The sequence below is a fragment of the Oncorhynchus mykiss genome, chromosome 6, assembly GCF_057628025.1.
Source record: "Oncorhynchus mykiss isolate SJ-2025 chromosome 6, ASM5762802v1, whole genome shotgun sequence".
Classification (NCBI taxonomy): domain Eukaryota; kingdom Metazoa; phylum Chordata; class Actinopteri; order Salmoniformes; family Salmonidae; genus Oncorhynchus; species Oncorhynchus mykiss.
Window position 1 is genome coordinate 40,636,778 of NC_143027.1, and position 25,780 is coordinate 40,662,557.

A 25,780-nucleotide genomic window follows, 5' to 3' on the forward strand; every position below is an offset into this window, starting at 1 on the left:
AGACAAGCAGGGAGCTGTGGCTGACTTTACTGTCACTGTCTTAGAGTCACCATGTCTTTCTCAGGGAAATACCAGATGGAGTCACATGACAACTTTGAGTCTTTCATGGAGGCTGTTGGTAAGTCTTGAAGTTGGGTTTGTACATTTGATTAGACTTGGGGTGTTAATTTCAGAAGTTGTAGTCCTTTCAGTAATGAAGATCAATGGTGACTGCGAATGCAATGGTTACTTGCAGTGGTGTTAGATTTAACAAATTATAGGTTTCTTTTGAGTAACTTTCACTGAATGTTTAATTTAAGACTTAACACCGCTAGTTTGGTTTGGGCTAACTAGTTTTAACATCCAGCACCAATGGGATTGTTAAATTATTTGCGTAGGCATTAATTTATTGTCATTGAGATTCAAACCTATCCTCTTCTGTCCTCTATCTGTGGAATTAATCCACTGTGCCACCAGGATGGAGTTGTCATGCATTAGTTTTGTAACTATAAATTTAGTCTCTTCAGACTATTTCAACAGGAACAAGCACTCATTAAGATCAGGTGTGGCCAACTACTGTTCAACACAGATGGCGTTTTGTTGAAGCTGAGAACGGAATGTGTTTTGATTGATGTTTTTGTATGGCAAGTTCTTAGTGTTCTGAGAACATGACTAACTGTAACTATGAGAACCTACAGAACATTATGCTGAAGTACTGACATTCCCACAGGAGAATATTTCAAGTCAGCTGAACAACTTGAGAACATTCCCAATGTAAAATGACTAATGTTCCTAGAACTTTACCTTAAATTAAATGTTTGAACTTTAAGGAAATATTCTGATCAAATAATGAAATGCCAAGAGAATAACATTTTGTCAAATTCCTTAATGAGAATGTTCCAAAGCCAAGCAACTGTCCTGCACCATTGCCAGAATGTGGTATGCAGAATTACCAAGCCCTAAAACCTATGGTCCTCAGAATGTTATGTGCTAGCCATCATTGTTGCCATATTATAGTGCATCAGCGCTTTACTTCAGTAGTAATAATTCAGTGTTCATGTCCCACTTCACTTTTTGTAGTACTAAAAAGCACCGTATATGACTCTCTCGCTGCCGCAAACATGTAGGTCTCCCTGATGAGCTTATCCAGGAGGGCAAAGACATCAAGAGCATCTCTGAGATTGAGGAGACTGGAGACCACTTCAAGGTGACTGTCACCACGGGGACAAAGATCCTCACCAACTCCTTCACCATTGGCCAGGAGACGGAGCTCGAGTCGCCGACCGGGGAGAAGGTCAATGTGAGTGGCGCATGTCACAACCCAACCATGAGTTTCATACATGTAGCCTGGGTTTATCCATCTCCCTACATATACAACCAGTATCTAACTAAACTATAAGTTCAGCTGATGTGGGGTCACTATGGTTAGTTCAGGTCCCAGTGATGTTGTGGGAGGACTGACTTTCGTTGGCAGAATCTCCTCTGCTCTCCAGGGACTGTGCGCACAGTTACGTCTCAAAACCAACTCGCACACTTTTTTTTCTTCTCCATATAAGGCCATCCAACTTGGGCCTGTTAAATTGGTCCTAGTTGACTGTAGTTGGTGACCACTGCTTTCAGATCTAACCGTTGACCTCTCCTGTTTCAGTCTGTGGTGACGAGGGAGGGTAACAAGCTGACGGCCATCCTGAATGGGATCGAATATGTCACAGAACTTACAGACGCAAACACCCTCGTCAACGTGAGTCTGGGGCATATGGCTGGGGGTTTCACGAAGCGTCACAATTTCAGGGTTAATTTATACCATTAATAAAATGGGTAGTCTATGACAGTGCCGTGAACTCAATTCAACAGTTTGCTGCCGCCAATGTTCTAATTACATGCTGACCCCACCGCTCGCGTCGCAAAATAAATGTATGTGTTATTCAATCATTGCACCCACACTTCTCACGCGCCTCAGCAAGCATCTGCGTGGCCAGGTGCTAAAATAGAAATTGGTTCTTTTTGATGTGCTGCAAGTCTGGCCTCTCCAATCTCCTCATTGGTTCTTAGGAGCATATACCCATGTGGGTGATTGAAAGATGAACTTTAAGGTCCACACTCTGGTCAGTTGTAACGTTGGTTGTCAACCGCCATATAAAGGAGGCGAGATGATGAGAAACATTCGGTTTTCTGTGGCTTAATTGTCAGATTTCAGGTAAAATAACAACCCAATGTTTATATACTAGGACAAATTAGCTAGCCTAGCTAAATTGTCATGAATATGAAATGCTTTTTGCCCCAAATATAACTGTTCCGGAGTTTGTTTTGATATTTGTACCTACATGTCCTGATCGCCTCTAGTGTGGGTGAACAAAATCAATGTGAGAACGAGCACGTCCGGTTTGGTAAGCATAGCGTACAGGCATGGATTTATTGAGTGTAATGATTACAGATGCTTTCTCTTTTCAGACCATGACTCTGTCTGGCATGTCATACAAGAGGACCAGCAAACGAATGTGAAGATCTACTGCACTCTTTGGATTAATAAAATGTGAAAGGCATTGAATGGTCTGGTCTCAGCATTTCATATCAATGGGTAGAACTTCAGGGGAAAATTGAAGTTTGTAATAATGAGGCAAGGTTTGAGTTGGATGAATGTGGGATTCAATAGAATAGCGTAGTTCCGTCAACATTACACTTGGGCCAAAATGGATTTTCTACATTTTAATGTGACTGCTTTGTAGCAAATGTCAACCCAGCAGTGTAGAAATGAAGGCTTTGCTAGTTCCATCTAGTCTGTTGCAATATGGGTCAGAATCCTACCACATTGGGTGCATCAGTTTAAAAGCAGATTCCTCAATTTCCAGTTATTTTTGAAAATCAAGTTTCAGGCAATGTTTTTGGACATTGCTTTCACTAGTTCCACCCCAGTGTAGCTGACAAGGGGCTCAAGGTGCATCTTTTGAGGGTGACTGGTTTCCCAGCTACAGTGTGGTTGGAAAAGCTAAGGACCCTGGGACTAAACACCTCCCTCTGCAACTGGCTCCTGCACTTCCTGACGGGCCGCCCCCAGGTGGTAAGGGTAGGCAACAACACGTCTGCCACACTTGGGCCCCTCCTGTACTCCCTGTTCACCCACGACTGCGTGGTTAAACATGACTCTCACACCAAGTTTGAGGTGCACCACAACACCAGTGGTAGGCCTGGTCACTGACAATGATGAGACCTGGCAGTGTGGTGCCAGGACAACCTCTGCCTCAATGTGAGCACAACAAAGGAGCTGATCGTTGACTACAGGAAAAGGCGTGCTAAACAAGCCCCCATTAACATCGACAGAGCGAGTTTCAAGTTCCTTGGTGTCCACATTACCAACGAACTATCATGGTCCTAACACACCAAGACAGTTGTGAAGAGGGCACAACACCTTTTCCCCCACCCCCTCTGTTGTACACTGCTGTTTATCTATGCATAGTCCCTTCACATGTGTACAAATTACATCCACTAACCTCTAACCCCGCATATTGACTCGGTACCGATAGCCCCGTTATTGCTACTTTAATTTTTACTTGATTTGGTAAATATTGTATCTTGAACTGCTTTAAGGCTTGTAAGGTGTACACTTGTATTTGGCGCATGTGACAAAGTTTGATTTGACGTGTCATGGACGTAGGAATTGAAGGGTTGATTTGTCTATATTTGTATAACGTGAGGTCACTACTGCCGGCTGTTAGTTTCTTGACACCTGCCGCCATAGGTTCGTTCATGCTTATTGGCTAGTTCTTCAGTGCCTCCTGTGTGGCATGTGTAGAAAATGATACTCATTCTACTTAAACATCCGTTACTCAAACTGTCTTCATAAGCTAGGTGGGATCATGTCATAAAGATGCATTTTAATGTTGCAGATCATCCTGTGTGAGTTTCATGTCTTGGTGTGGGTTCTCTGCAGGATGGCATAGGCCTTACACATGCAGTGTCCCACCTATTCCCTACCTGTCAGTGGGGCACCCCTGCCTTCATTGTTACCATCCCCAGAGCGGTGTTAGGATGGTATTGTTTACTGTCAAAGTAATATTGAGCCATTTATACTGCACAAATATAAACGCAATGTCAAGTCTTCATGTGCTGAAATAAAAGATCCCAGAAATGTTCTCAAAGTGCACAAATTTGTATACATCCTTGTTAGTGAGCATTTCTCATTGTAATAAGATAATCCATCCACCTGACAGATGTGGCATACCAGGACAATAGGCCACTAAAATGTACAGTTGTCACAATGCTGCAAATGTCTCAAGTTGAGAGTGTGCAATTGGCATGCTGACCAGCGCTGTTATCAGATAATGAAATGCTCATTTCTCTACCATAGGCCACCTCCAACGTCATTTTAGAGAATTTGGCAGTACGTCCAAGCGGCCTCACAACCGCAGACCATGTGTTACCACACCAGCCTAGGACCTTGACAGCTGATTAAACAGGAGTATTTATGTCTAATAAAATCAGCTATCTAGTCTATAATGACTAAAGAATAGACTCACTCCCCACATCAGGGCTTTTTCAGTTTTATGCTGGGGGTCTTCGGGAATGCAAACGTGGTATGTAAGGGACATGTGGTTGGAAAAGTGAAGGTGCGATTCAGGGAGGGAGTTGACTTGTGTGTCCTGCTCCATCCTTTATTTTATATCTCAGAGGGCTGCATTGTGGACCAATCTTGGAAGGCCGAGGTGGAAGGTGACAATCAAATCAGCCAATCAGAGGGAAGCATCTCTGGTGACATTTTCCTAAGGCTCCTGGACTTAAGGCTGACCACAGCCTTCCTATCGAGTCCACCAATGAGCTGCAAGTGATGCTAGGGTTCCATGGGGTCACTTGAGAGATTGGATGATAGGATTTGTAGTTCAAAGTTACCCACCCATTTACTGACCTCCTTCTTCAGTATATAGGCAACATCACTGGAAGGGAACTAGCTCAGAATTTCCCTCTTTGACATTTCATGTATGGCAAATATTGGAGTTCAATTCTTAGCTAGATGGGACCCTGAGCACCCAAATCAAATGAGAGAATCGAAAACAGCAGGTCTGGGACAAGGTGGCATGTCCGGTGAACATGTCAGGGTTCCATAGCCGCAGGCAGAACAGTTGAAACTGGAGCAGCAGTACGACCAGGTGGACTGGGGACAGTCAGGAGTCATCAGGCCAGGTAGTCCTGAGACATGGTCCTAGGGCTCAGGTCCTCCGGGAGGGGAGGGAGAGAGTATTAGAGGGAGAATACTTAAATCCACACAGGACACCAGATAAGACTGGAGAATTACACCAGATATAACAAACTGACCCTAGTGGTGTAGGGGGCGGGGGGGGGGGACAAGGCTGAGTATAGCCCACAAAGATCTCCTCCACTGCACGAGCCAGAAGGGGTGGAAAACCAAACAGGAAGATCATGTTAGTGACTCAACTCACTCAAGTGACGCACCCCTCCTAGGAAAGGCATGAAGAGCACTAGTAAGCCAGTGACTCAGCCCCCGTAATAGGGTCAGAGGCAGAGAATCCCAGTGGAGAGAGTGGAGCCAGCCAGGCAGAGAGAGCAAGGGCGGTTTGACGCTCCAGTGCCTTGCCGTTCACCTTCGCACCCCTCGGCCAGACTACACTCAATTGTAGGACCTACTGAAGAGATGAGTCTAAAGTAAAGACTTAAAGGCCGAGTCTGCGTCTCTCACATCGATAGGCAGACTATTCCATAAAAATGAAGCTCTATTGGAGAACGCCCTGCCTCCAGCTGTTTGCTTAGAAAATCTATTGACAATAAGGAGACTTGCGTCTTGTGACCGTAGCGTACTTGTAGGTGTGTACGGCAGGACCAAATTGGAGAGATAGTTAGGAGCAAGCCTATGTATTGCTTTGTAGGTTAGCAGTAAAATCTTGATATCAGCCCTAGCCTTAACATGATGCCAGTATAGAGAGGCTAGCACTGGAGTAATTTGATACAATTTTAGTGTTCTAGTCAAGATTCCAGAAGCCGTGTTTAGCACTAACTGAAGTTTATTTAGTGCTTTATCCGGGTAGCTGGAGAGTAGAGGGCGGCAGGGTAGCCTAGTGGTTAGAGCGTTGGACTAGTAACCGGAAGGTTGCGAGTTCAAACCCCCGAGCTGACAAGGTACAAATCTGTCGTTCTGCCCCTGAACAGGCAGTTAACCCACTGTTCCCAGGCCGTCATTGAAAATAAGAATTTGTTCTTAACTGACTTGCCTGGTTAAATAAAGGTAAAAATAAAAAATAAATAGAGCATTTCAGTAGTCTAATCTAGATGTTTCAAAAACTTGTTTTTCTACATAATTTTTGGACAAAAGATTACTGATTTTTGCAATGTTACAAAGATGGAAAAAAGTTGTCCTTGAAATATTCTTGATGTGTTTGTCAAAAGAGAGATGAGGGTCCAGAGTAATGCTGAGGTCCTTCACAGTTTTATTTTAGACGACTGTACAACTATCAAGATGAATTGTCAGATCCAACAGAAGATCTCTTTGTTTCTTGGGACCTAGAACTAGCATCTCTGTTTTGTCCGAGTTCAAAAGTAAAACATTTGCCGCCATCCACTTCCTTATGTCTGAAACACAGGCTTCCAGGGTAGGACATTTTGGGGCTTCACCATGTTTCATCGAAATGTATAGCTGTGTGACATCCGCATAGCAGTGAAAGAGGTAGAATATATATATAGTGAAAACAATAGTGGTCCTAAAACGGAACCTTGAGGCACACCGAAACTTACAAATAATTTGTCAGAGGACAAACCTTCCACAGAGATGATCTTTCCGACAGATAAGATCTAAACCAGGCAAGAACTTGTCCGTGTAGACCAATTAGGGTTTCCTATCTCTCCAAACAATTGTGGTGATCGGTGGTGGCAAAATCAGCACTAAGGTCTGGGAGCACGAGGACAGATGCAGAGCCTTGGTCTGACACCATTAAAAGAGATGCAGGGCAATATTATTGTTATTATTTTTTTAGAGGAATAGTATATTCGATATCGGCCGGGTCAATGTTTTGCTTTTCCAAGAGAGGCTTTATTACTGCCACTTTTAGAGAGTTCGGTATATATAGAGAGCCATCCATTATGCTCAACATAGGAGGGGCAAGCACAGGAAGTAGCTCTTTAAACTACTGAGTTGGAATAGGGGCCAGTACGCAGCTTGAAGGTTTAGAGGACATGACTATCTTCATGTGTCAAGAGATACAGGATTGAAAAACTTGAGTGTCTCCATTGATCCTAAGTCCTGGCAGTTATGTGCAGACTCAGGACAACTGAGCTTTGGAGAAATACACAGATTCAAAGAGGAGTCCGTAATTTGCTTCCTAATGATCATGATCTTTTCGTCGTAGAAGTTCAGGAATTCATCACTGATGAAGTGAAATACATCCTCTCTTGGGGTATGCTGCTTTTTAGTTACCTTTGTGACATTATCAAAAATACATTTAAGATTGTTCTTATTCTGCTCAATTAGGTTGGAAAAATAGGATGATCGAGCAGCAGTGAGGGCTCTTTGATATAGCACAGTACTGTCTTTTCCAAGACTTCCAGTTTGGTGGAGAGCCACTTCCGTTCCAATTTTCTGGAAGCTTGCTTCAGGTCTCTGATATTTTCTGTATACCAGGGAGCTAATTTCTTGTGACAAATTTTCGTACTGGGGTATTACGCTAGGTTAAATTTAGATCCTCAGTTAGGTGGTTAACCGATTTTTGTACTCCGACGTCCTTGGGTAGGTGGAGGGAGTCTGGAAGGGCATTTAGGAATTGTTGGGTTGTCCGAGAATTTATAGCATGGCTTTTGATGATCCTCGGTTGGGGTCTGAGCAGATTATTTGTTGCAATTGCAAACGTAATAAGATGGTGGTTCGATAGTCCAGGATTATGAGGAACAACATTTAGATCCACAATATTTATTCCACGGGACAAAACTAGATCCAGGGTATGACTGTGGCAATGAGTAGGCCCGGAGACATGTTGGACAAAACCCACTAAAAAGTGATTGAGTAGGCTGCATAGATTTCATGACTAGAAGCTCAAAAGACGAAAATGTAGTCGTTTTTTGTTGTCAATAAAAATGTGCTGTCGTGAATATTAGAAACGCCTCCGCTTATGGGGGATATGGTCACTAGTGTAACCAGGAGGAGAGGCCTCATTTAACACAGTAAATCCATTAGGCTTGAACCATGTGTCAGTCAGGCCAGTCACATCAACATTATGATCAGTGTTTAGTTCATTGACTATGACTGCCTTGCAAGTGAGGGATCTAACATTCAGCAGCCCTATTTTGCGATGTGAGATATCACAATATCTTTCAATAATGACCAGAATGGGGGGGATGGTAGGGGACGCCATGTGCGACTGACGTGTTTTCCGTTTGCTCCCGTGGTATTCTTAAAGTTTATGTGAATTCTGCAGCAGAACCGTATTTATTTTCAAATATTAATTTGGTGATCCCTTTCCGTAAAAACCAAGACTACTTTGCTTCCGAATGTCAGCATGTCGACCAAGCATAAGGCCAAGAGCATGACTTTGAGAAAACCCGGCCTACAAGACCCGCTCTCATCACCGCCCTCTCCTGAGTCTGAGGGCCCGGGGACACAAAATCAAATGAAATCAAATGTATTTATATAGCCCTTCGTACATCAGCTGATATCTCAAAGTGCTGTACAGAAACCCAGCCTAAATCCCCAAACAGCAAGCAATGCAGGTGTAGAAGCACGGTGGCTAGGAAAAACTCCCTAGAAAGGCCAAAACCTAGGAAGAAACCTAGAGAGGAACCAGGCTATGTGGGGTGGCCAGTCCTCTTCTGGCTGTGCCGGGTGGAGATTATAACAGAACATGGCCAAGATGTTCAAATGTTCATAAATGACCAGCATGGTCCAATAATAAGGCAGAACAGTTGAAACTGGAGCAGCAGCACGGTCAGGTGGACTGGGGACAGCAAGGAGTCATCATGTCAGGTAGTCCTGGGGCATGGTCCTAGGGCTCAGGTCAGTTGAAACTGGAGCAGCAGCACGGCCAGGTGGACTGGGGACAGCAAGGAGTCCTCATGTCAGGTAGTCCTGGGGCATTGTCCTAGGGCTCAGGTCCTCCGAGAGAGAGAAAGAAAGAGAGAAGGAGAGAATTAGAGAACGCACACTTAGATTCACACAGGACACCGAATAGGACAGGAGAAGTACTCCAGATGTAACAAACTGACCCTAGCCCCCCGACACATAAACTACTGCAGCATAAATACTGGAGGCTGAGACAGGAGGGGTTAGGAGACACTGTGGCCCCATCTGAGGACAACCCCGGACAGGGCCAAACAGGAAGCATATAACCCCACCCACTTTGCCAAAGCACAGCCCCCACACCACTAGAGGGATATCTTCAACCACCAACTTACCATCCTGAGACAAGGTGACCTCCGCCACGGCACAACCCAAGCGGAGGGGGGGGCGGGGCGCCAACCCAGACAGGATGACCACATCAGTGAATCAACCCACTCAGGTGATGCACCCCCTCCAGGGACGGCATGAGAGAGCCCCAGTAAGCCAGTGACTCAGCCCCTGTAATAGGGTTAGAGGCAGAGAATCCCAGTGGAAAGAGGGGAACCGGCCAGGCAGAGACAGCAAGGGCGGTTCGTTGCTCCAGAGCATTTCCGTTCACCTTCCCACTCCTGGGCCAGACTACACTCAATCATATGACCCACTGAAGAGATGAGTCTTCAGTAGAGACTTAAAGGTTGAGACCGAGTTTGACATGGGTAGGCAGACCGTTCCACAAAAATGGAGCTCTATAGGAGAAAGCCCTGCCTCCAGCTGTTTGCTTAGAAATTCTAGGGACAATTAGGAGGCCTGCGTCTTGTGACCGTAGCGTACGTGTAGGTATGTACGGCAGGACCAAATCAGAGAGATAGGTAGGAGCAAGCCCATGTAATGCTTTGTAGGTTAGCAGTAAAACCTTGAAATCAGCCCTTGCTTTGACAGGAAGCCAGTGTAGAGAGGCTAGCACTGGAGTAATATGATCAATTTGTTTGGTTCTAGTCAGGATTCTAGCAGCCGTATTTAGTTTATGAAGTTTATTTAGTGCTTTATCCGAGTAGCTGGAAAGTAGAGCATTGCAGTAGTCTAACCTAGAAGTGACAAAAGCATGGATTAATTTTTCTGCATCATTTTTGGACAGAAAGTTTCTGATTTTTGCAATGTTACGTAGATGGAAAAAAGCTGTCCTTGAAATGGTCTTGATATGTTCTTCAAAAGAGAGATCAGGGTCCAGAGTAACGCCGAGGTCCTTCACAGTTTTATTTCAGACGACTGTACAACCATTAAGATTAATTGTCAGATTCAACAGAAGATCTCTTTGTTTCTTGGGACAAGCATCTCTGTTTTGTCCGAGTTTAAAAGTAGAAAGTTTGCAGCCATCCACTTCCTTATGTCTGAAACACATGCTTCTGGCAAGGGCAATTTTGGGGCTTCACCATGTTTCATTGAAATGTACAGCTGTGTGTCATCCACATAGCGATGAAAGTTAACATTATGTTTTCGAATAACACTTTACCCGGGGGCGCGGCTTGGCCTGGCGGCGCTGAAATGAACATTCTCGAGGCCATCAAACTACAACGCTCTGAGATAGTTGAAATGAAAACACAGGTGGTTGCTACGATTGAGGCCAGAATACAGGAGGTTTCTGATACTTTAAAAGCAGATTTAACCATCCTGCGGAACGAGACTGTGCCAGCAATCACATTACTCAAAACAACAACTGCGTCAACGATTGCAGCACTGGAGACCTCCGCTACTAATGTCTCCTATTTAACTACATCCCTGGAGGCTGAAGTTAAACGCCTAGCTGCGGATTTGAAAAAGGTGAGGGTGAGCTGTGTGAGTTTAGATTGATTCTCTCGCTGCAATAATCTGAGACTTGTATCAGTCCCAGAGTCCGCGGAAATGCATCGCGCCACGGATTTCGTTTCAGGGCTGCTGAAGGATGTTCTTGCCTTAGATGAAAAGCCCCTGATTGATCGAGCCCACCGGTCGCTGCGCCCAAAGCCCCGGGATGGGGAGAGGCCCCGTGACATAATTCTTCGAGTGCACTTTTACTTCAAATTAGATTTTTGGCTGAGAGCCTTTATACATTTTATTTATTTTCTCTCTCAATGCCTGTTATAAGACTGGGAATACAATTATATACATCTACAAGTGGTGCTTTTGTCATTCCGTTTGCACAAGGGATTCGCCTTTTTTTTATTTGAAAAAATACATACAAATCTTTATTTTTGCTGCTTGATCCACTAACGACTTTAAAGAGCGGGACTGTGGGTTTAGGTTTAAGACCGCACTCTCACAGACATACTGTGCGAAGAGAACATGTTCTATTTAGGCTTGTACCTCGTTTGGGGAGGTATTGTCTGGGATGGGGGGATGGGGGGAGGGGGTGGGGGGTGGGGGGGCAGGTAGAATTGTTCAGTTCTAATGTTGTCATTGTCTTTTTAGTTTTTTTTCTGTTTTTTTTCTGTACTTTTTCCAAGCATTTACCACCGTACATTATTACTCCGAGACAAGTTATTCTGGGGGTTTTGGGCGCTCATTGCTTTTCCATTCTATGCTCTAATGACAGGGTTGAATAACGGGAATGCCCAGAGGGGCCGAAATAATACGATCAAGTACATTTCTTGGAATACCAAAGTGGCTAACAATCCGGTGAAGCGTAAGAGGGTGTTAACACACTTAAAGGGTTTGAATGCAAATATTGCATTTCTACAAGAGACTCACTTGAGGACTGGTGAGCATTTTAGGATGCGTAAGGACTGGGTTGGTCAAGTGTTCCACTCAAACTTTCATAGTAAATCAAGAGGTGCTGCTATTCTGGTTGATAAAGCTACTCCCTTTGTAGCTTCTGAGGTTATTGCTGATCCTAAGGGACGATACGTCATAGTAACCGGTGAACTGTTTTCTACCCCTCTTGTTTTGGATAGTGTTTATGCTCCCAATTGGGATGACACAAGTTTCATTTATTCCTTTCTGTCTGCTATTCCCATTTTAGATTCTCATTTGTTGATTTTAGGGGGGATTTCAATTGTAAAATGTCCCCAGTTCTTGACAAGTCCTCACAAACAAATACAGGCCCATCTAAATGTGCCCTACTTATTCAATCCTTTCTTCAGAAATATGCTATGTTTGAGGCCTGGCGTTTCCTACATCCTACACATAGACAGTATTCCTTTTATTCTCATGTTCATCAAACATACTCCCGGATTGATTACTTCTTTTTGGACAAAACACTTCTGCCTAACCTTCGGCAGTGTACTTACGAGAGTATTGTTACTAATTCACCATTAGTGCTTGAACTAGAGTTTCCCCAGCGACCTCCTAGGTGTTATCAATGGCGTCTCAACCCCATTTTACTCTCAGATAAGGAGTTTGTCAATTTCATTTCTTCTGAAATTACCTTATTCCTAGAAACTAATTCAACACCAGGTATGTTCTGCTCTACCATATGGGAGTCTCTCAAAGCATACCTACGTGGCCAAATTATTTCTTATACAGCCAACCAAAACAGAGTTCGCTCCCAGCGACTTCGGGATCTGAGTGAGTCCATAGCCACATTGGATGAGAAGTATGCTACGGATCCTTCCTCTGATCTGCGTAAAGAGCGCCAACTACTCCAATCTGAATTTGATGAGCTTTCTACCAGGCAAGCTGAACAGTTACTCTTGCGAGCTCGATACAAAGTCTATGAACAAGACGACAATGCCAGTAAACTCCTTGCGCATCAGATCCGTAAATCTGAGGCCTCACGTTTAATCCCACAAATAAGGACCCCGTCTGGTGCCACCACAGTTATACATAAAGAGATCAATGATCAATTTAAACAATTTTACTCTGCGCTATACACCTCTGAATCCCCTCAAGACCCCTTGTTGATTGACTCCTTCTTTAATGGCTTGAATATGCCTTCAATTGATACAGACTCCCATGACTGTCTAGAAGAAGAATTTACGCTTGAGGAGATTGCAACAGCAGTGTCCGCAATGAAAGTGGTAAATCACCGGGTCCGGACGGTTTTCCAACCAAATTTTACAGGACGTTTTCTGGTCTGCTTTGCCCATTCTTGTCTCGACTATTTGCAGAGTGCCTCAATACTTCAAAGCTACCGCCTAGTCTTTATCAGGCTTCAATTTCATTACTACTAAAGAAAAACAAAGACCCTCTGGAATGTGGATCCTATCGCCCAATCTCGCTTTACAAAATCCTAGCTAAGCTTTTAGCCATCCGTATAGAAGGCTTGCTGCACCAAGTAATACACTCTGACCAGACTGGCTTTGTGAGAAATAGGCATTTATTTTTCAATATTAGGTTCCTTATGAATATACTGTACTCCCCAGCGTCGGAGGACCCGGAGGTGGTGGTCTCACTTGATGCCGAAAAAGCGTTTGACCGCGTTGAGTGGGATTACCTAACAGCTGCCCTTTATAGATTTGGCTTTGGCCCCAAATTCATTGCGTGGATAAAGATTCTTTATTTTTCCCCCATGGCTTCGGTACGGACTAATAACTTGTCCTCTGACTATTTTCCCTTGCACCGCGGATCCAGACAAGGTTGCCCACTCTCCCCCTTGTTGTTTGCTTTGGCAATCGAGCCTCTCGCCATTGCACTACGCTCTAATGATGCCATTCAAGGCATAATCAGGGCGGGCTGGGAGCAGAAAGTCTCGCTATATGCTGACGACCTCCTTTTGTTTATCTCCAACCCCGATACCTCATTGCCACGTGCCCTATCTGTTCTTAAAAAGTTTGGATCAATCTCAGTGTACAAGCTGAATCTAGGCAAGAGTGAGCTTTTTCCGGTAAACAAGGCTGCTTTAAAGTGCTCTTTCACACGTTCTCAGTTTAGGATTGTCCGGGATCAATTCACTTACTTGGGAGTAAAAGTGACAAGGAAATATTCAAATTTGTTTCAGGAAAACTTTGTTGCTCTAGCAGACCGATTGAAACAATCTTTTACTTTTTGGAATTCGCTACCCCTTTCTCTTATCAGAAGGAATAATGTCATTAAAATGAATGTGTTGCCCAAATTTTTATATTTATTTCAATGTTTACCCATTTTTATTCCAAAATCTTTTTTTATTTCACTGGATCAAACATTCATGCATTTTATTTGGGATGGCAAGGTACCACGGATTGGTAGAAAACATTTACAGAAGCCTAGGTCATTGGGGGGTTTAGCTCTACCAAATTTTCAGACATACTACTGGGCTGCAAATTTCAGAGCCGTTCTGTACTGGCTGCAGACTGATCCTACTGGCCCTAGACCACTCTGGGTCCAGATGGAGTCTGAATCGTGTAAACCTGCAGCACTTTCCTCTGTGCTGTGCTCGTCTCTCCCAGTGTCCCTAGGCAAAAGGTGTGCCAACCCAATTGTAAAGCAGTCTCTTAAAATTTGGAATCAGTTCCGTTTAGCCTTTAGCCTCCGAGGCTTTTCTCTATCAGGCCCAATCAATCAGAACATTTTATTTCCTCCATCTTTGAATGATGGGGCTTTTGGCATTTGGCACTCACTAGGCCTTTCCTCGCTAGCCCAATTATTCTTTGATGATACATTTGCCTCTTTTTCTCAGCTGCAGGAAAAGTTCAATCTCCCCAATCCCACTTTTTCCGCTATCTCCAGACTAGAAACTTTGTCAGGGCTAACACATCTGGATTTCCCGATAGGCCTGCGAATACAGCTATAGAGAGCATCTTGGAGCTGAACAAGCTTCCTAGGGGCGCAATTTCAGATGTATATGCAATCATTCATGACTTACAGAACCCTTCTTTGGTGCCTTTAAAGACTCGATGGGAAAAGGATTTGGGGGAGGAACTTGGGGAAGACGCTTGGGAATCTGTGCTGCACAGGGTGCACTCGTCCTCTTTTAGCACTAGACACAGCCTCATTCAATTCAAGGTGGTTCACCGTATCCACTGGTCGGGGGCCAAACTTGGAAGAATATTCTCTGATTTTGATCCTACCTGTGTCAGATGTAAGGTGGAACCAGCCACACTGTTGCATATGTTTTGGGGCTGTCATAAACTGTCAGGTTTCTGGGAATTAATATTTAAATGTTTCTCTGATATATATTACACTGTTATAGATCCGTCTCCCCTTACAGCCCTTTTTGGAGTACTGCCCATGGGTACCCCCCTATCAAGAATCCAGTCGGACACTGCTGCTTATACAACTCTTTTAGCTAGACGGCTAATACTACAGAACTGGAAGATGGCAGCTCCCCCATCTTATAAATATTGGGTGAGGGATGTGTTGTGCTCTCTGAAACTAGAACAAATTCAATTCAATTCACGTGGGAACCCCAAACAGTTTGATGAGGCTTGGGCTCCATTCCGGTCTTACTTTAAACAGTCCATCCTCTGATGGCATTCCAATTAATACTAAAATAAGTCTGTAACTTAAGGGTTGGAGGAGCTTCTCTCTGTGTTTTTGCTGGGGGGGGGGGGGGGGGCATTAAGGTCCATGTGCTTATTGATTGTGGTCCGCAGATGCCTTGTTCATCTTGCCCAGGCAGAGACTGAAGTGTGAGCTTGTTTTTCCCAGTTATTTTTACATTTTGTTCACGCCTACATGAATAATCATTTTATTTTTTTATTTTAAAGCATTGTAATCTTTTTTTTTTTTGTCCAGTGGATGGTCGGTCTGTGGCCATGACTCTCTGTGAGTGGTTGCATTTCTCCAACCTTATCCCTTGACTGTTTACAGGAACAATGGTGAGGTGTTTGCTCTGTCCCTGTGCTATAGATTGTCCTTTAACCTCTGTAGCCTTCTGCCTGGTGTGTTTAACTTGTCTAAAGTATGGTATCTTTAAAGCTATTTTTTTATTTGTATTTTTATTTGTATTTTTTTTCTAGTTGAGTATATTATTTATATTGCTTTGTCTTGTCTGTGTGTGTGTATGTTCAAAACTTAATAAACAGAGTTTAAAAAAATAAAATAATGACCAGAATGGAGGAAGTCTTTACTCCAGTGAGATTGCTAAGGCGAACACCGCCATGTTTAGTTTTGCCCAACATAGATCGAGGCACAGACACGATGTCAATGGGGATAGCTGAGCTGACTACACTGACAGTGCTAGTGGCAGACTCCACTAAGCTGGCTGGCTGGCTAACTGCCTGCTGCCTAGCCTGCCTGCTGCCTGGCCTGCCCTCTATCTCATTGTGGAGCTAGACAGATAAGCGACAGATAAGATGAGAGCACCCCTCCAGCTAGGATGGAGTCCCTCAATCCTCAGCTGGCCAGGCTTGGTCCTGTTTGTGGGTGAGTCCCAGAAAGAGGGCCAATTATCTACAAAGTATATCTTTTGGGATGTAGTAAACAGTTTTCTACCAGCGATCTATCTAAGAGATGGTTGCCGTTTTACGATCCCCGAACCAATTGTGCTATTGTGTGTGTTTATCCGCTTTATTTGTAATTCATATTGTACATAATGTTTCTGCCATCATCTCTTATGACCAGAAAGAGCTTCTAGATATCAGGAGCGCGATTACTCACCCCGTACTGGAAGAATATATTTTTTTCTTTAACGAGTCGGACGCAAATTATTTACTCCAAACACCCGACAAGGCCCTCACCCCAGTCATTCGCAGGAGAAAGAGATGGCGATATCGGGGACGTAGGTCTGGGTGCCTTGTAAGGTGGGTAATCTGCCTTTACCATCGGTCCTATTAGCCAGAGTACAATCATTGGATAATAAAATAGACGAGCAACGAGCACGTACAGTATATCCTACAAATGGGACATTAAAAACGGTAATATCTTATGTTTCACTGAGTTGTGGCTGAACGACGACATGAATAACATACAGCTGGCAGGTTTTACGCTTTTTCGGCAGGATAGAACAGACGTCTCTGGTAAGACAAGGGGTGGCGGTCTATGTATATTTGTAAACAACAGCTGGTGCACGAAATCTAAGGAAGTCTCAAGTTTTTGCTCGACTGAGGTAGAGTATCTCATGATAAGCTGTAGACCACACTATTTACCAAGAGAGTTTTCGTCTCTATTCTTTGTAGCTGTCTATTTAAAACCGCAAACCAATGCTGATACTAAGACCGCACTCTATGAGCTGTATACGGCCAAAAGCAAACAGGAAAACGCTCATCCAGAGGCGGCACTCCTACTGGCCGGGGACTTTAATGCAAGGAAACTTAAGTCAGTTTTACCTCATTCCCGCAAGCATGTTATGTGGGCAACCACATAAGGGGGAAAAAAACTCTATACCTTTACTTCACACACAGAGACAAGTAAAAGGCTCTCCCTCGCCCCCCATTTGGCAAATCTGACCATAATTCCATCCTCCTGTCAATACAGGACTAGGATCGAATCGTACTACACCGGCTCTGACGCTCGTCAGATGTGGCAGGGCTTGCAAACTATTACATACAACAAAGGGAAGCACAGCCGAGAGCTGCACAGTGACACGAGCCATCCAGACGAGCTAAATTACTTCTATGCTCGCTTCGAGGCAAGTAACACTGAAACATGCATGAGAGCATCAGCTGTTCCAGACAAGTGTGTGATCACGCTCTCCGTAGCAGATGTGAGTAAGAGCTTTAAACAGGTCAACATTCACAAGGCCGCAGGGCTAGAACGGTTACCAAGACATATACTCCGAGCATGCGCTGACCGACTGGCAAGTGTCTTCACTTAACCAATTGATTAATCAGTGTTATTCTCTGAGTTTGTTGGACTTCAGAAGGAAAATCAATGTAGCTAATGGGTGAACGTTTGTTCACTCAACAAACTTTGCTCACAGTGAGCTGAATGTATAAAAACTTGTTGAGTCTAATTACAATTTCATGTTTGTTTTTGGAAGTCAACACTGTATGTTGGTTCAGCTATTTTCCCAGATGTGGAGCAAACTCACAACCCTATTGCAGCTGGTTGCCTTACAATTGTACGTTGAATTGTTTTCTTTTTAGACCTGTGTTTTTTCATGTACATTGATTGGTTGATTATCTTAAGCTACACCAACATAAGTAACATACATTTTTCTAAAGTAATCCAATCTGTTATTAGTTTGACTTTATGCATCTGTTACTGAGATGGCTGTTCCAGTTATTATTGAGACTACCTACATCAAATAGAAGTATTTCCTGGCAGCCATTGTCAGTGCAGGTTGGGGGTGATTAACGTTCTCTGGTTGGATTCCAATTTTTCAAGTTGAATTGTATGTTCACGCAACGTCAAATGAAAAGTTAAGTGAACATTAAAATTCAACCTGAGAATGTATGTTGGTTCAGCTATATGCCAAACATTTTTGAAAACTTACAATCCTATTGCAGTCTGCTGCCTTACAATTGTACATTGATTCAACTTTTTTATAGTGCAGGGAGACAAAATACACCTCTCAACTCAAAGTGCAATGTAGCCTAGTTTAATTTCAACACAGGTGTATAGCACGATAAAGTCAAATTGAATTTGAAATGTGTTGATTGATCCATACACTTGTGTTACAATGATGAGACTGCTTATCATTTTTCTAAGGAGTCGAGGAGTTCTTGTTTATCAAATCAGATCAATGATCACTCACACCTCCAAAGTAGAAGAAGAGAGGATGAGAAGTGGAGTACAATAAAGTTGACCATTGCGATGTAGATTAGTTGCCCTTGGCTGGGAAGCTGATCCTAGATCTGTGCCTACAGGCAAGTAGCAGGGAAGACATGAGGGGAGGGGTTCTCAATTGTAGACACCTTTAGTTAGTTAATGAGTGCAGGGCTGTGGGGGTAGATGGGGGTATAAAGACAAGCAGGGAGCTGTGGCTGACTCTACTGTCACTGTCTTATAGTCACCATGTCTTTCTCAGGGAAATACCAGATGGAGTCACATGACAACTTTGAGTCTTTCATGGAGGCTGTTGGTAAGTCTTGACGTTGGGTTTGTACATTTGATTAGACTTGGGGTGTTAATTTCAGAAGTCTTAGTCCTTTCAGTAATGATGTTCAATGGTGACTGCGAATGCAATGGGTACTTGCAATGGTGTTAGATTTAACAACAAATTATAGGTTTCTTTTGAATAACTTTCACTGAATGTTTAATTTAAGACTTAACACCGCTAGTTTGGTTTGGGCTAACTATTTTGAACTTCCAGCACCAATGGGATTGTTAAATGATTTGCCTAGGCATTAATAATTTATTGTGTCATTGAGATTCAAACCTATGCTCTTCTGTCCTCTATCCGTGGAATGAATCCACTGTGCCACCAGGATGGAGTTGTCATGCATTAGTTTTGTAACTATAAATTTAGTCTCTTCAGACTATTTCAACAGGAACAAGCACTCATTAAGATCAGGTGTGGCCAACTACTGTGTTCAACACACTTAAGAGAAGATGGCGTTTGTTGAAGCTGAGAACGGAATGTGTTTTGATTAATATTTTTGTATGGCAAGTTCTTAATGTTCTGAGAACATGACTAACTGTAACTATGAGAACCTACAGAACATTATGCTGAAGTACTGACATTCCCACAGGAGAATATTTCAAGTCAGCTGAACAACTTGAGAACATTCCCAATGTAAAATGACCAATGTTCCTAGAACTTTACCTTAAATTAAATGTTTGTACTTTCAGGAAATATTCTGATCAAATAATGAAATGCCAAGAAAATAAAATTGTCAAATTCCTTAATGAGAATGTTCCAAAGCCAAGCAACTGTCCTGCACCATTGCCAGAATGTGGTATACAGAATTACCAAGCCCTAAAACGTATGGTCCTCAGAATGTTATGTGCTAGCCATCATTGTGTTGCCATATTATAGTGCATCAGCGCTTTACTTCAGTAGTAATAATTCACTGTTCATGTCCCACTTCACTTTTTGTAGTACTAAAAAGCACCGTATATGACTCTCTCGCTGCCGCAAACATGTAGGTCTCCCTGATGAGCTTATCCAGGAGGGCAAAGACATCAAGAGCATCTCTGAGATTGAGGAGACTGGAGACCACTTCAAGGTGACTGTCACCACGGGGACAAAGATCCTCACCAACTCCTTCACCATTGGCCAGGAGACGGAGCTCGAGTCGCCGACCGGGGAGAAGGTCAATGTGAGTGGCGCATGTCACAACCCAACCATGAGTTTCATACATGTAGCCTGGGTTTATCCATCTCCCTACATATACAGCCAGTATCTAACTAAACTATAAGTTCAGCTGATGTGGGGTCACTATGGTTAGTTCAGGTCCCAGTGATGTTGTGGGAGGACTGACTTTCGTTGGCAGAATCTCCTCTGCTCTCCAGGGACTGGGCGCACAGTTACGTCTCAAAACCAACTCACACACTCACTTTTTTTTCTTCTCCATATATGGCCATCCAACTTGGGCCTGTTAAATTGGTCCTAGTTGACTGTAGTTGGTGACCACTGCTTTCAGATCTAACTGTTGACCTCTCCTGTTTCAGTCTGTGGTGACGAGGGAGGGTAACAAGCTGACGGCCATCCTGAATGGGATCGAATATGTCACAGAACTTACAGACGCAAACACCCTCGTCAACGTGAGTCTGGGGCATATGGCTGGGGGTTTCACGAAGCGTCACAATTTCAGGGTTAATTTATACCATTAATAAAATGGGTAGTCTATGACAGTGCCGTGAACGCAATTCAACAGTTTGCTGCCGCCAATGTTCTAATTACATGCTGACCCCACCGCTCGCGTCGCAAAATAAATGTACGTGCACCCACACTGCTCGCGCGCCTCAACAAGCATCTGCGTGGCCAGGTGCTAAAATAGAAATTGGTTCTATTTGATGTGCTGCAAGTCTGGCCTCTCCAATCTCCTCATTGGTTCTTAGGAGCATATACCCATGTGGGTGATTGAAAGATGAACTTTAAGGTCCACACTCTGGTCAGTTGTAACGTTGGTTGTCAACCGCCATATAAAGGAGGTGAGATGATGAGAAACATTCGGTTTTCTGTGGCTTAATTGTCAGATTTCAGGTAAAATAACAACCCAATGTTTATATACTAGGACAAATTAGCTAGCTAGCTAAATTGCCATAAACATGAAATGCTTTTGGCCCCAAATATAACTGTTTCGGGGGTTTGTTTTGATATTTCAACCTGCATGTCCTGATCGCTTCTAGTGTGGGTGAACAAAATCAATGTGAGAACGAGCACGTCCGGTTTGGTAAGCATAGCGTACTGGCATGGATGTATTGAGTGTAATGATTACAGATGCTTTCTCTTTTCAGACCATGACTCTGTCTGGCATGTCATACAAGAGGACCAGCAAACGAATGTGAAGATCTACTGCACTCTTTGGATTAATAAAATGTGAAAGGCATTGAATGGTCTGGTCTCAGCATTTCATATCAATGGGTAGAACTTCAGGGGAAAATTGAAGTTTGTAATAATGAGGCAAGGTTTGAGTTGGATGAATGTGGGATTCAATAGAATAGCGTAGTTCCGTAAACATTACACTCGGGCCAAAATGGATTTTCTACATTTTAATGTGACTGCTTTATAGCAAATGTCAACCCAGCAGTGTAGAAATGAAGGCTTTGCTAGTTCCATCTAGTCTGTTGCAATATGGGTCAGAATCCTACCACATTGGGTGCATCAGTTTAAAAGCAGATTCCTCAATTTCCAGTTATTTTTGAAAATCAAGTTTCAGGCAATGTTTTTGGACATTGCTTTCACTAGTTCCACCCCAGTGTAGCTGACAAGGGGCTCAAGGTGCATCTTTTGAGGGTGACTGGTTTCCCAGCTACAGTGTGGTTGGAAAAGCTAAGGACCCTGGGACTAAACACCTCCCTCTGCAACTGGCTCCTGCACTTCATGGGCCGCCCCCAGGTGGTAAGTGTAGGCAACAACACGTCTGCCACACTGCTCCTCAACACTTGGGCCCCTCCTGTTCATCCACGAATGCGTGGTTAAACATGACTCACACACCAAGTTTGAGGTGCACCACAACACCAGTGGTAGGCCTGGTCACTGACAATGATGAGACCTGGCAGTGTGGTGCCAGGACAACCTCTCCCTCAATGTGAGCATCAAGGAGCTGATCGTTGACTACAGGAAAAGGCGTGCTAAACAAGCCCCCATTAACATCGACAGAGCGAGTTTCAAGTTCCTTGGTGTCCACATTACCAACGAACTATCATGGTCCTAACACACCAAGACAGTTGTGAAGAGGGCACAACACCTTTTCCCCCACCCCCTCTGTTGTACACTGCTACTTGCTGTTTATCTATGCATAGTCCCTTCACATATGTACAAATTACCTCCACTAACCTCTAGCCCCGCATATTGACTCGGTACCGATAGCCTCGTTATTGCTACTTATATTTCTTGATTTGGTAAATATTTTATCTTCTTGAACTTCTTTAAGGGCTTGTAAGTAAGGTGTAGACTTGTATTTGGTGCATGTGACAAAGTTTGATTTGATGTCATGGACGTAGGAATTGAATGCCACCTTGTCCCAGACCAGCTGTTTTCTTTTCTCTCATTTGATTTGATTGCTCAGGATCCAATCTAGCTAAGAATTTAGCTCCAATATTTGACATACAGTGGGGAGAACAAGTATTTGATACACTGCCGATTTTGCAGGTCTTCCTACTTACAAAGCATTTAGAGGTCTAATTTTTTCACAGGTACACTTCAACTGTGAGAGACGGAATCTAAAACAAAAATCCAGAAAATCATAATGTATGATTTTTTAAGTAATTCATGTGCATTTTATTGCATGACATAAGTATTTGATCCATCAGAAAAGCAGAACAAAATTTTTGGTACAGAAACCTTTGTTTGCAATTACAGAGATCATACATTTCCTGTAGTTCTTGACCAGGTTTATACACACTGCTGCAGGGATTTTGGCCCACTCCTCCATACAGATCTTCTACAGATCCTTCAGGTTTCGGGGCTGTTGCTGGGCAATACAGACTTTCAGCTCCCTCCAAAGATTTTCTATTGGGTTCAGGTCTGGAGACTGGCTAGGCCACTCCAGGACCTTGAGATGCTTCTTACGGAGCCACTCCTTAGTTGCCCTGGCTGTGTGTTTCGGGTCGTTGTCATGCTGGAAGACCCAGCCACGACCCATCTTCAATCCTCTTACTGAGGGAAGCAGGTTGTTGGCCAAGATCTCGCAATACATGGCTCCATCCATCCTCCCCTCAATACGGTGCAGTCGTCCTGTCCCCTTTGCAGAAAAGCATCCCCCAAAGAATGATGTTTCCACCTCCATGCTTCACGTTTGGGATGGTGACCTTGGGGTTGTACTCATCCTCCTTCTTCCTCCAAACACGGCGAGTGGAGTTTAGACCAAAAAGCTCTATTTTCGTCTCATCAGACCACATGACCTTCTTCCATTCTTCCTCTGGATCATCCAGATGGTCATTGGCAGACTTCAGACGGGCCTGGACATGCGCTGGCTTGAGCAGGGGGACCTTGCGTGCGCTGCAGGATTTTAATCCATGGCGGCGTAGTGTGTTACTAATGGTTTTTGATGCCCCACGAGGTGAGATCTTGCATGGAGCCCCAGACCGAGGGTGATTGACCGTCATCTTGAACTTCTTCCTTTTTCTAATAATTGCGCCAACAGTTGTTGCCTTCTCACCAAGCTGCTTGTCTATTGTCCTGTAGCCCATAGCAGCCTTGTGCAGGTCTACAATTTTATCCCTGATGTCCTTACACAGCTCTCTGATCTTGGCCATTGTGGAGAGGTTGGAGTCTGTTTGATTGAGTGTGGACAGGTGTCTTTTATACAGGTAACGAGTTCAAACAGGTGCAGTTAACTTCTAGCGACTAGCAATCCCTTATTCGGGATCGTAATCATGGCCTCAAGCGCATTACCATAACGCAACTTTTCCTATTCATGAAAATCGCAAATGAAATGAAATAAATATATTCAAACACAAGCTTAGCCTTTTGTTAACAACACTGTCATCTCAGATTTTCAAAATATGCGTTACAGCCAACGCTGGACAAGCATTTGTTTAAGTTTATCATGGCATAATGCTATGCTAGGCTCTGCTGGCAGCAGGCAACATTTTCACGAAAATAAGAAAAGCAACCAAATTAAATAATTCACCTTTGAAGAACTTCACATGCTTTCATTCAGGAGACTCCCAGTTAGATAGCAAATGTTCCTTTTTTCCAAAAATATTATTTTTGTAGGCGAAATAGCTCCTGTTTTTTCATCCTGCTTGGCTGAGAAATCGACCGAAAAATACTTCAACTATAATGCCGAACTGTTTTCAAAATTTTCTCCATAATATCGACAGAAACACGGCCAACGTTGTTTAGGATACATCCTCAAGGTGTTTTTAACATATGTATTCGATAATATATCCGTCGAGTGTTGGGGAATAATCAGAATTGGTTGGTAACATAGGTAAGACGTTTTATATTCATCATAGGTTTGTAAGTTACTTCTCATCAGAATGTTATTTTTGTTTAATACTGTGGCGGGGTTGCAGTATCTGTTCTATGTCAAGACTAAGTTGCTTGGGCCGGAGAGAGGGGAGAGGTCAAGCGTGTATCTCTTGGCTCCACAATGTCTGTGTGCCATTCAGTGTGTCTCTGTGATCTTGTCAAGATAGGATGGATTTTATATATGCCTCTTGATATGGAGGATTGGTTTGTGGTTCGGAGTTTGAGAAAAGAGCATAGTTGAGGAGACAAAGCTGAACGATTTATTATGTCTATGCTGTCTGACTATGTGTGTTTTCTGCTATTAAAGGATCTCAGTTGCAATGTGGAAGGGACTCTCAGAGAATTCATTGATAGACACTGAATTGATCTGAGAGTCACAGGGTTGTGATAGAGCTCATATAATTAAAAATTGACTTTGTGATAACTAACTCTGACGTGTGTGTGTGGTTTGCTCTCATGATTTGGTAAATAGGGGAAATTTCCACGACACGAGGCAGTTGGTTTCTCATAAGAAGCGATTGGAAAAATGGCTACCTCAGTATTTTACGCAAGGTTTTCTGCGGGAGACACCATGTGACCACATGCCAAATATGGTCCCTTACAGCCATTCTTCAAGGGAAATGCCTAAAAAGACGTCACAATGTTGTAGACACCTTGGGGAAAACGTAAGCTCATTCGTAAGTCATTCACAGCCATATAAGGAGTCATTGGCATGAGGCGGTTTAAAAAAATGCGGCACTTCCTGATTGGATTTTTATCTGGGTTTCGCCTGTAACGTCAGTTCTGTGGCAAACACAGACAATATCTTTGCAGTTTTGGAAACGTCAGAGTGTTTTCTTTCCAAAGCTGTCAATTATATGCATAGTCGAGCATCTTTTCGTGACAAAATATCTTGTTTAAAACGGGAACGTTTTTCATCCAAAAATTAAAATAGCGCCCCCTATATCGAAGAGGTTAATACAGGTAATGAGTGGAGAACAGTAGGGCTTCTTAAAGAAAAACTAACAGGTCTGTGAGAGCCGGAATTCTTACTGGTTGGTAGGTGATCAAATACTTATGTCATGCAATAAAATGCAAATGAATTACTTAAAAATCATACATTATGATTTTCTGGATTTTTGTTTTAGATTCCGTCTCTCACAGTTGAAGTGTACCTATAAAAATTACAGACCTCTACATGCTTTGTAAGTAGGAAAACCTGCAAAATCAGCAGTGTATCAAATAATTGTTCTCCCCACTGTACATGAAATGTCAAAGAGTGAAATTCTGAGCTAGTTCCCATCCAGTGATGTTGCCTATATACTGAAGAAGGAGGTCAGAAAATGGGTGGGTGAAATAGGTGGGCTGTACAAGGAACTACAAATAGGTCACTTTGAACTACAAATCCTATCAACCAATCTCTCAACTGACCC

The 25,780-nt window shown here is 43.3% G+C and overlaps 2 protein-coding genes across 2 annotated transcripts; both read left to right on the forward strand.

Moving 5' to 3' along the window:
- On the forward strand, positions 1–2,522 carry LOC110525028 (fatty acid binding protein 1-B.1-like). The gene is made up of 4 exons (XM_021604987.3): positions 1–118; positions 1,107–1,279; positions 1,628–1,720; positions 2,431–2,522. Exons 1-4 carry the CDS (start codon positions 52–54, stop codon positions 2,479–2,481), a joined length of 384 nt encoding a protein of 127 aa, XP_021460662.1. The 5' UTR covers positions 1–51; the 3' UTR covers positions 2,482–2,522.
- A 16,218-nt stretch (positions 2,523–18,740) lies between these two features.
- LOC110525029 (fatty acid binding protein 1-B.1-like) lies at positions 18,741–21,276 on the forward strand. Its single transcript, XM_021604988.3, has 4 exons — positions 18,741–18,863; positions 19,871–20,043; positions 20,396–20,488; positions 21,185–21,276. Exons 1-4 carry the CDS (start codon positions 18,797–18,799, stop codon positions 21,233–21,235), a joined length of 384 nt encoding a protein of 127 aa, XP_021460663.1. The 5' UTR covers positions 18,741–18,796; the 3' UTR covers positions 21,236–21,276.
- Positions 21,277–25,780: the final 4,504 nt, after the last annotated feature.

What these genes read in the sequence shown, in the direction of transcription:
- LOC110525029 (XM_021604988.3), top strand. Translation starts at nt 18,797, where the DNA reads ATGTCTTTCTCAGGGAAATACCAGATGGAGTCACATGACAACTTTGAG. An exon ending in GTCTTTCATGGAGGCTGTTG is followed by an intron (nt 18,864 to 19,870) that starts GTAAGTCTTGAC and finishes GCAAACATGTAG; the next exon opens with GTCTCCCTGATGAGCTTATC. An exon ending in CGACCGGGGAGAAGGTCAAT is followed by an intron (nt 20,044 to 20,395) that starts GTGAGTGGCGCA and finishes CTCCTGTTTCAG; the next exon opens with TCTGTGGTGACGAGGGAGGG.
- LOC110525028 (XM_021604987.3), top strand. Translation starts at nt 52, where the DNA reads ATGTCTTTCTCAGGGAAATACCAGATGGAGTCACATGACAACTTTGAG. An exon ending in GTCTTTCATGGAGGCTGTTG is followed by an intron (nt 119 to 1,106) that starts GTAAGTCTTGAA and finishes GCAAACATGTAG; the next exon opens with GTCTCCCTGATGAGCTTATC. An exon ending in ACGCAAACACCCTCGTCAAC is followed by an intron (nt 1,721 to 2,430) that starts GTGAGTCTGGGG and finishes TTCTCTTTTCAG; the next exon opens with ACCATGACTCTGTCTGGCAT.